This window comes from Alosa alosa, chromosome 24 (genome assembly GCF_017589495.1).
Source record: "Alosa alosa isolate M-15738 ecotype Scorff River chromosome 24, AALO_Geno_1.1, whole genome shotgun sequence".
Lineage (NCBI taxonomy): Eukaryota > Metazoa > Chordata > Actinopteri > Clupeiformes > Clupeidae > Alosa > Alosa alosa.
In genome coordinates, this window is record NC_063212.1 from 7681281 (window position 1) to 7692124 (window position 10844).

The window sequence follows — 10844 nt, forward strand, 5'->3', positions numbered from 1 at the left end:
AAGATCCTTCAGTTCTAGTATTATTAAGCATTTGTGATCAACAGCACCAATACACCAAGAACAGTATAGGCATTTTTCAATGCCAACAACCATGATTCCCAAAATGTTTTTTTTTTTTTTATAATTGTGATAATTGTTTTGTCATGTGAATTTATTATTACTTTTATTGCTGTTAATATTATGTTGTCATTTTCAGTCATTGTTTTCTTTTTTTATCCATTGTCAACTCTGGACTCGACTTTCTACGCTTCAGGGACTCTTGAGGTGAGGTGAGGTGAGGTACCTCCCCAATCTCTTTGTGGTGCAAAAGGAGTTCCAGCTCTTTTAATTGCCTTAATTATGATGATACAATCTGTACTTAAGTATTAGTTTTATTATTATTATTGCTATTGGAAGATGATCGAAAAGACAAAACATTTGGAATGGTATTGAATAGTTCGGTTGTGATATTCAATTCAGCCGAGGGTAAAGATTAATTGCACACTAGTCAGCAAGTGAAGAAACAATTTCCCTGAAACAAGGTTACAAGATAGGAACACCTTGTCCAGATAGCAACTCCTGCCAAAGCAAACTCATAAGTGCAGTGTAGGGGAAACTACTCCAACATGGCTAGACATCTGCAACTGATATTGGGAGCAGACAGCTCCACATAAAACGACTAAATGTGCAATATGGCACACGTACATCAGTGCAATTTCTATGCAAAGCAATATGTTTATTCAACACAGTATATGAAAAATATATATACAGTAAATTATACGTTTAGAAGGTTTATACTTTTTCCTGTTATTAGGTTTTGCTTACTTATTAAAGCCTGATAGAATAAAACTACAAACTTCAGTATGATATAGAATAAAGATATTATAAGACAATTTGTATAAGCATATTGGGTAGTTTGTGATGGATGTAGTTCTACTGTAGGTGGTTGTACAATATGATGCTAAAGAGAAAATCACTAGTCAGACAGCCTGACCTGACTCAGAGACAGCTACGCCCTTAACTCAATGCTACTCAGTAGTTCCATACTGCCAGTCCGCTGCCCTCTGTTGTCAGGCAGGCCCCCCTCACTCTGCCATCGGTGGCCCTACTGTTCTGCAACACTGTGTATAATGAATTCTAAAGAGAGACAAGTCCGGCTTCAGTCATGAGAAGGGCATATCCAAACCGAGTCAAGTAGATTGAGAGAAATGCTGTCCTCTATTGAGGACACCTCTGAAGCACTCACACTGCTATTTTCTAAATGACACCAATATCAACCAGATTTAGAACATCCTCGTCAAGGCGCAAAAGCTGTGACGGCTGGGTTGACATCTTCGAAATTAACGGAGTCAGTCACAGGTCGAAGGTTTCTTGTGCTGGCTGATATTGTTGGTGCAAAGGTGTATGGTTATCATTATCAGGGTCACTGGGTTTTCATTGGATTGAAATTGTGTCTTGTGCTTATACTCCGAGATCACGTACTATGTAAAAACTGCTCACATCGGAGAATGGCCATGTGTTCAGTCACACTTTGCCAATGACTAGCAAGAGATTGTTGTGACAGATGAGTTACTCTTCATGCCGTAGTCTTTTAGACTCTCAACTCTTATCCACCCCTTAATCTGATTATTTTCATTTGCATTGTATCCATCTTGTGATGAGTACCCACTGTTTTTGGGAGTTTAATGTTTTTTTTCCTCTCTGTCTCTTATGTACACCTGGTTAGATTTACTGTGTCACTGTGAAACCTCACATGCTAGATAATCACCTTAAGTTGGGTGGACAAGGTGAGCCACAGGGTACTGAATGTGCTGACTACGGTGCCTGATTGCACACCAATTACTTTCCTTCACAAACCAAACAAATGCTGCAAACAAATGTCCTGATAGCCAACACGGGTGCTATGGACACAATCATTGCCTGACACTAATCAGTAAGATTTTCAAAGCCATGTAGTTCTAAGGTAAAGTTTAACGGCCTGAGTAGGTGACCCCCCCCCCCCCTCACAAAATGATTGTGACTCACCGCAAAGATGATGTATGAGGTGTGTGAAATGTCAAAAGTTGTTCCCAGTAAAGTTCTCTTTTTTTTAGATAGAAAACTGATCTGAGATCACTGTTTCCACCAAAATGTTGTGTACATAGATAAATAAATCTGTAAATGGAAACCAATGGAAGAGTCTGTGGTCTGTGATTACCTTGTAGAATTGAGGTAGAAGAGCTCCCCCTTTTGGAAGTAAGTGGTATGACTATTAACCAGACAAGATCTGAACAAATAATCAGGTTGACGCACAACAACTAAAAACTAAGCTAAATGCAAACTTCACATACATCTCATCACACCAAAATTCAACCCCCAAAAATGATGAATAAAAATGGTCAAGCTAGGTTGTTCTTTCTTTCTTTTTATTGACAAATTGTCCAGCCATGTCCACTCTCATACCATCAGTCTGTGTTACACTGACTGTGAATGTGTGACCTGAATGTGTACATACCACAGACTGTCACCACTCGTAGAAGTGTAAAGCAGAAGTTACTGCCAGGGCATCAAAACACAAAATTGTACAGACATAACGCAAACAAAATACATAGGCTAACACATTAGACCCAACTGGAATTCAACCAGGCACTCGGCATCAGAGCACACCACCAAAACATACGGTCAAAAGCACTGTGTAATTCTATTGGTGAACAGACATTTCTAACCACTCTATTCTGCATTAAAAAAAGAAGACCAAGTGCATGAGCAAGCGCAAAATCACAGGCATCACACCTTGGTGCTGACATAGACATCCTGCAACTGGCCGAAGCAATCAATGATAATTCAGACGAGACCATAAATAAAGTGTCAGAGTGTCCACTCTGGCAACTCTGCAGGAACTAAGGCAGCTTTAGTGATTACAAGGCCGATATAGAGGCCATTTCTAGATTTTTGAAACAGATTGCTCCTCCTCGTAAGGCCAAGACCAAGTGCAATACCGATCCCCCCTGGATTTTGTAGTCGGCGGCTGTCTTCTCATCATTCCTGGGAGAAAAGACATGGAAAGCAAGACTGTCAGAAGATGGCTAAATTCATTTTATAATATTATGTTTTTTTTTTTTTTTAATTAAAACTGTACTTTACTGTACGATTAGAGCAGTGTTTCTCAAACTTTTACAGACCAAGGACCACTTAACCATTAGAAAAAACCTCAAGGACCACCTATCTAATAGACACAATAGGCCTACTCACTGAACCACCTTGCTTATTGTCTTTGCACCTTGCTTAATGTGTCAGAGGATTCATATGATTTAAATTGGCATAGCTTACATAGGCAGCGTTGCAGAACTGTTTGGATTTACATACAAGTTGGTTCAATATTGCAAACAACTCATCTATTTTATTTTTTACAACGTCTGCTCACGGACCACACTTTGAGAAACACTGGATTAGAGGATTCCATGCTTACATCTGTTTTCCACTGTAAATGAGTCTTTGCTGCTGAGGAGGTATCCCCTCTTTCTCCTCCACTCTCTCTTTGATCCTCTCCACCTCAAATGAACAGATCAGATAGAACAGGGAATAGACAAGACTTCTAATCACACAGATATTTCATAGCCTACACTGTTGCAGATTGCAGAAGGAATGAGGGTGACCACCAATGACCATCAGTGTATAGAATTTAGAATACATAAAAATCTAGATATTTGCATTTAAAAAATAAGAAGAAGGAATCATTATGATATTGATGATCAGACAAAAATGTTGCACTGTAAACGTACCTTATCTGTGGGTTCTATGTCAATTTCAATTTCTTTACCAGTGAGGGTCTGGAACACATAAAGTGATAATTAAGTATAGAAAACACAGCCCAGCCTAAACAACATACTACTGGCAAAGACTGATTATGTGAAATGAATCAGCCAGGCTGAAACTAGCTAACGTGTATTAGCATATTAGCTAACTGGTTGATTAAAAGTCAAGCAATGATGGACAACAATATCTAGAGGTTACAAAGCGAAAGCATTGTGTCTTTAGATATTGCTTTAGACATATCCCATCATCGGACGCCCTTGTAACTTTTGTTACTGTCTTGTTATTCTGTTCAGCACTCAGCATTCAATGGACCAAATGCTAACTCATAGTGGACAACGTTAGCAAACTTAGCATAGCAGTCAGTGAATTTGATAGTTTAAAAGCTATTTCTTCTTACCTTAACTTTGATCAACATAATTCCGTATTATAGTGCTTAAACACATTAATATAAAGCAAGCCGTTGGAGACTTGAACGGTATGAAACTGACTAATCCACTGAAGAATGATTCTAACACAACCGGGCACAACCAGAGAATGTCTGGCACAACTCCTGTGTCGCAAACGGTCGCAAATCGTGTTCCGGTGTTACACAAAAACATATCCTATGATGTTGCAAAGGTTGCAAATAGCATAGTTCCGCAAAAAGATGAGCACAGTCTTTCGTAGAAATGGCAATTAATACGTGTACATTCTATTAAAATGGTCTACGCATACTGGTTTTGTATCTGTGTTTAATGTGGCAATAAAAACATTTGCTTCTGTGATTCTGAAATTGATTATTTAGCACTACGGTAACCATGAACCCATGAAGCACTACGTCTATGACCGTCAAATGATTCAGTCTTGTAGTCTTTTTTCAACGTAATTTCTCCATTGAACATAACACTAGTCGGATAGCGAACTACTTAAAAATGAAAGTGAACGCTCCCACATGAATAATCTTCCTACATGCAAAAGCGGAAATAGATCGTGTAGTACGCGCACTGCACTGACCGCACTGCATTCTAGAACCCACATTTCTTCATACATTCCAGGAGAGACGGGTTTTAGTCTAAGGTAGAATTTGATATGACTGTGCAAATGTGAATTTTAAATGAGTGTGTGCTTTTTCACTCTGTCAGTGCTCTAGATGTATGACGGTGGATTTAGGAGTATGCAGTAGTCAGTAGTCTCACTTGGCTTGACAGATAGTGTGGTTAAATATAATGCTAACTAGCTACTGTAACGGGTAACTGGGCTGAGAATTTTCAGTCATTGTAAAGTAGTGTTTTCTTTTTCTGTTCTTAAACATCAGCAACCCACATTTGTATGGACAACATATATCCCGCTGTCTGAATACATGCGAATTTACATTTTATAGTGCAGAGTATTTTTACTGGCCCTTATACAATTATTTGGGTAACAATGGCCCTTATACAATTATTTGGTTAGTCGGATCGGACGCGAAATATGTCTATTTTTCTCACACTGGGCTACAATTCAACACAGGACATCAGCTGAACCATGCCTCGTATTGAGAATGACATCAAGCTTGACTTCAAGGACGTTCTGCTCCGGCCCAAGAGAAGCACTCTGAAGTCCCGCAGCGAGGTAAACAGCACGTTATCACCTCATGGTTGTGAAAACACACTCAGGCAGACATATCACAGTATCGACTTTTCCTTGTCTGTTTGTCTTAGGTGGACCTGATGCGCAGCTTTACTTTCAGAAATTCAAAAGCAAGCTACCATGGCATTCCCATCGTGGCAGCCAACATGGATACTGTGGGAACCTTTGAAATGGCCGTGGCTCTACACCAGGTTTGCACTGTAGTTTCTGCCATAATGGGTATAGCAACTCACAAACCATGGAGTCATGTCCTTTTTTGTCCATATTGTCCCTCTCATCTGTTGATTTAAAAAAGTGTATTGACTTATCCTCTCTACCCATAGTTCACCCTCTTCACTGCCATCCATAAACACTACTCTGTTGACGACTGGAAAGAGTTTGCTGCCAAAAATCCAGAATGCCTTCAGGTACAACAGCTCAACCATATGGCTGCCATCCAAAGTGAACTGCTTGATGTATTCGAAAATTGTTTTGGTTTGAAAATGAGTACAGCCTCATTCATCCAACTCACTTTCTTTCTTTCTTTCATTCTGTTTTTCCTTCATCCCTTTCTGCAGAGTTTGGCGGTCAGTAGCGGTACAGGTGAGACGGACTTTGAGAAACTGACGGCCATTTTGGCAGCAGTGCCTCAGCTGCATTACATCTGTGTGGACGTGGCCAATGGCTACTCCGAGCACTTTGTGCACTTCGTCAAGGATGTGCGAGGAAAGTTCCCCACTCACACCATCATGGTGAGTGGGCCTCTGCAGTTTGTTGAGCTGATATGACAGCAATGAATCTGAATGAATCTACAACCTAAACAATTATAATGGTACTGACATCCATGATGATGTATGCCATATTTAAAACAGATTAGAGAGTTACTGCAATATTGATAGGTAATAATTTGAAATCTTTACACATGATAATTTGAAATCTTTAAAAAACAACTTATGAGTTCAGTGCTTTCTGTGCCATTAGTTTAATGACTCAAGATTATGTGCCATTGAAAAGCTAATTGATTACTGATGATGACTGTATCTTGAAATGTTTTACCTGTCTTTAGGCAGGGAACGTGGTCACTGGAGAAATGGTGGAGGAACTTATCCTCGCAGGTGCGGACATCATCAAAGTGGGCATTGGACCAGGTGAGGTCAACAGGGCTGGACTTGTTAGGTGGTGTGGCCTTTGCATGTCTGATTTATTGCTACTTAATTTCCCTTGAAATATTTGTCTACCTTTATCTTCTGATGTCAAATTGTGAATCCCTGTTTTTATTTTGCATCCTTCTAATGTTTATTGTCTTGAATTTTCTTGTTCCTATTTACCAAATATTTACGTCTCAGTGTGAATGTCCTCATTCTAATCTTGTTTGTGTGTCCACTTGTCTCGGGGGTTGTCCAGGCTCTGTGTGCACCACACGGAAGAAGACTGGTGTGGGTTATCCCCAGCTGAGTGCTGTGATCGAATGTGCAGATGCTGCTCATGGACTTGGAGGACATATTATCTCTGTAAGTCTGTATGTCTCTTTATACACTCTGTATGTGTGTGTGTGTGTGTGTGTGTGTATGTGTTATGATAAGTGTATGACATGAATTAAATTAATCAGGAAAAGTGGAGTTCACATTCTGATTTCAGTTGTGATCTCTTCAGCAAATATATGCTCAATGAAGCTAATCATTATACATATAACAGTAATTGTGATTAATGACACTTGACAGAAGCGAGTGACAGAAGCGTTATGTCATAAATGTTTATGACTTGTTTATAATGTTTATGACACGTTCATGACAGTGTCATGTCACTCTTATGCAGATACCTTCAAATAAAGTGTAACCGAAATTTGTTTCAGATAAAGGTTAAGCTGCCACAGCCACAATACAGAAGACATCACAGGACAAAGCACATATGTTACACATAGAATACATAAAGAATACATTATGAATGGGCACTAGGGGTGGGCGATATATATCGTCTGCGATAATATCGTGATTGTTGTTTTAACGATGTGCAAATTGACATTATCAAGTATTTAAATTACTTATGGGGGAAAACTAGTGGGTCACAACGTTGTCACAAGCACGCCTAATTTTGTGCAGCGAGAGTAGCCTATTTGGGATTTTATGCTGCTACTTCTGTTCAAGTAGCATTGATGAGACAGTCACGTTTTTTCCTACACGGTATTATATGGAGAGAAAACATTAGCCTTTGAGTATTTTAATAGTCAGTAGTAAACAAAGAACTATTCTCATGTAACTCTTGTAAATGGACTGAAGTTAGCTCTAAATATCTACGTTTACCGATTATGCTAACCGTTAGCATCTCTATGGGATTTCTCATATACATTAGCCATAAGCTAACGCATTAGTTTCTATTCTGTAACTTGGAATGCTAGCCTACATGATTGCAATTAAACAAACCATCGAAGGAAATAACTGAGATGTACTCTGTTGGTCTGCTTAGTTTTACAGTGAATCCTATGTAAAGGTTTGAAAGGAACTTCAGCTTCAGACTTTCTCTTGGGAAACTGTTAGGCCTATTCATCTTCTCTAATGTAGATGGCTAGACCATGTCATTGCCACACACACACAAGTGGGGGCAGAATTGGAAATGTACATAGAGTGACAATGCATTGGTTGATTTGGTTAAAAAGTCACAGGTTAGGTTATTGGTTATTATTGTAAAGATGCTATTCATAAATAATGAGCTGTTAAGTAACTCAGACTTTAACAAAACATTTTTTTAAAGGATATCGACTAATTATCGTTATCGTCAAAATCACAAAAAATATCGAGATATTATTTTTTGTCCATATCGCCCACCACGAATGGGCACACATTCACAGCATCCGTTATGACATAAATGACACTAACACCCTCTTAAAAGCACAATAAATGCCCCATAAATAGCACTCTCTCCCACCCTGTCCGACTATGCAGTCACAAGTACAGGTCACAAGACACTCACTCTCTCTGCACTCTCCAGTCACACGATTTAGAAGAGAACAGCATCTTTCATTACATTGTACACTTTGTTGAATGAAGTTATATATATATATATGCTGGCTAACCAACGTACCTTGTGTATGCCATTTCTCTCTGTGCTTGCCACCCATGAAGGATGGCGGATGCACCTGTCCTGGTGATGTCTCCAAAGCTTTTGGTGAGTTTGCCTCCCTCAGTCAAAAAATATCATCCCAATGACAGGACCCTTCTCCTTCCGGACATCTGATTGGCTGTATCATGTAATCGACAGGAGCTGGGGCGGACTTTGTGATGCTCGGCGGCATGCTGGCCGGTCACGACGAGAGCGGAGGCGAAGTTATCGAGAAGAACGGCAAGAAGTACAAGCTTTTCTACGGCATGAGCTCCGACACAGCGATGAAGAAGCATGCAGGAGGGGTGGCAGAGTATAGGTGAGATCACCCTCAGCATTATCCACGAGTGTACTTCTCTAATTCTCTAGTGATACTCTCTAAGCAATTCACTAAAAGATTTCATCAGACAGATTGTGTCATCATGTGATACACTGGATTAGGCCTGAAACCATCAGAAGGTATATTAACATATGAGATTATTTAATATCAACAAAGTAAAATGTGTTATGTAAATACAAACATGGAAGGAGACGTGTATGCCATTAGATTACAATTATATTTTGAGCCACAGGTTATAATAACAAAGGTTTGGTTATACGTTTACTACAGGATGTTGTGAAAAGGCCTGTTGTTATAACTGTTCATTTTTAGCAAATGTCTACTTTATAGCCATAGCAGATTTGATATTGAAAAAAGTGGAAACTGCAGTGTGCCACTGTTTTAAACACACAGGGACTGCTAGCTTTAGAGTGTACTTTTTAAAAAAAAAAAAAATATGTTACCTTACCATGGCATCCTAACTTGAATTTCTTCCCCTTGGGGATCAATAAAGTATCTATCTATCTATCTATCTATCTATCTATCTAACTAACTAACTATGGGCACCGTGGGCACTATGGTGGCATGTCTGTGACGGGCCTGACTAAAATCCATCCCTCCACCCCCCTCCAGGGCGTCTGAGGGGAAGACGGTGGAGGTGACCTACAAGGGCCCCGTGGAGGCGACGGTGCGCGACGTGCTGGGCGGCGTCCGCTCCACCTGCACCTACGTGGGCGCGGGCAAGCTGAAGGAGCTCAGCCGCCGCACCACCTTCATCCGCGTCACCCAGCAGCTCAACACCGTCTTCGGCGACATCTAGGCCCCTCGAGGAGTCGGAGCGACAGGACGCCGCGTCCGTCACCAAGTCGTCTGTAACTGACCGGAAGTTGGTCAGTGGAGACTGGGGGACTGGTTTTGAACACCAAAGAAAGGGAGTTTAGATAAAGACCTAAAAGTTCAGTTTTCAACCAACCACCTGTTTATTGACATCCATTATTACATTTCTCCTCCTGACCTTCTCCTACTTTTTTTCTGGTTCGACTCACTGACAGACAAGTTAAATGCTAATTGTTGTCAATATGTTCAAGGTACTCTCGCCTGTACTGGGTTTTGTCTGGCTTCCTTTCTCCTAACTGGAGGGGTTTGAAACTTTTAGGCCTCTCACCTTTTCTCAGTTGTCACATCTGAGACAAGAGAACTTAACTCAACCAGTCGTCAGTCTGTGCTTCTGTCTGACTTTAGACACAGCCGAATCTTCAAATACAGCCTTATCTTTCCATTTTAAGTGTTACGGTTTTTCCAAATAGATTATTGACTATGCATATTTCACATATTTAACTAGATGTGTTATATTTTATGAGATGTCATTGAGACTGTAAAACTCTACAGTGATATTGTCTTTTTAAAAAGTATGACATTCGGTCAGGTCGTGGTGATCAGTCCCCTTTGTGTACAATTCAACTGTATTAGTCAAAAAACAAGCAAAGGTATATTTATATTTAAAAAAAATATTATAATTTACCTTTATCCACCAATCATCTTTTCTGCCAATTATTTCCATTTATGATGCAACTTAGTAATAGAAATGCAAACATGGTTGTATGAACCATAAACAGTGCAGTGTTCTCTTTTTTTAGAGAATTATTTCATGAATGAGTATGCTGATGTTGTACCGCTTACTACTGACGCACAAATGAGATTTTATTTCATCTTTCTTTCTGCACTTTTGGTTTGTTATATTACATTTTTACTTCATTCCACCAGACACATCATTTTCACATGTCTACATCAGCACTCCAATCCATTCCATCTGTCCACAAATAAACATTCCATCAGCTGATTTGAACTGTGGTACATTTCCTTTTGTGTGAACACAGGGCAAGACAATACTGTCTTGATCATTGTGACAAGCAAAACGACAAGACACATTCAATTAATCAGATATTCATATTGTTATATGTACGTCTGTTAGGTCAAGCATTACAGTGTCATAAATCAGAAAATGTTTAATTTTGACACTCATTTTAGTTGTCAGCTCTCCTGCAAAATATATATATGAAATCAATTT

The 10844-nt window shown here is 39.6% G+C and overlaps 2 protein-coding genes across 2 annotated transcripts; one reads left to right on the forward strand and one right to left on the reverse strand.

The window, feature by feature from the left end:
• Window positions 1-2367: 2367 nt before the first annotated feature.
• Window positions 2368-4348, reverse strand: LOC125289866 (NEDD8). Its single transcript, XM_048236963.1, has 4 exons — window positions 4172-4348; window positions 3741-3788; window positions 3428-3510; window positions 2368-3003 (listed from the first exon to the last, which is right to left on the reverse strand). The coding sequence occupies exons 1-4, from the start codon at window positions 4187-4189 to the stop codon at window positions 2877-2879; spliced, it is 276 nt and encodes a 91-aa protein (XP_048092920.1). The 5' UTR covers window positions 4190-4348; the 3' UTR covers window positions 2368-2876.
• Window positions 4349-4714: 366 nt separating this feature from the next.
• gmpr2 (guanosine monophosphate reductase 2) lies at window positions 4715-10616 on the forward strand. The gene is made up of 10 exons (XM_048236517.1): window positions 4715-4830; window positions 5263-5364; window positions 5454-5573; window positions 5706-5789; window positions 5940-6113; window positions 6428-6509; window positions 6766-6872; window positions 8481-8523; window positions 8617-8776; window positions 9410-10616. Exons 2-10 carry the CDS (start codon window positions 5278-5280, stop codon window positions 9594-9596), a joined length of 1044 nt encoding a protein of 347 aa, XP_048092474.1. The 5' UTR covers window positions 4715-4830; window positions 5263-5277; the 3' UTR covers window positions 9597-10616.
• The last annotated feature ends 228 nt before the right edge of the window (window positions 10617-10844 follow it).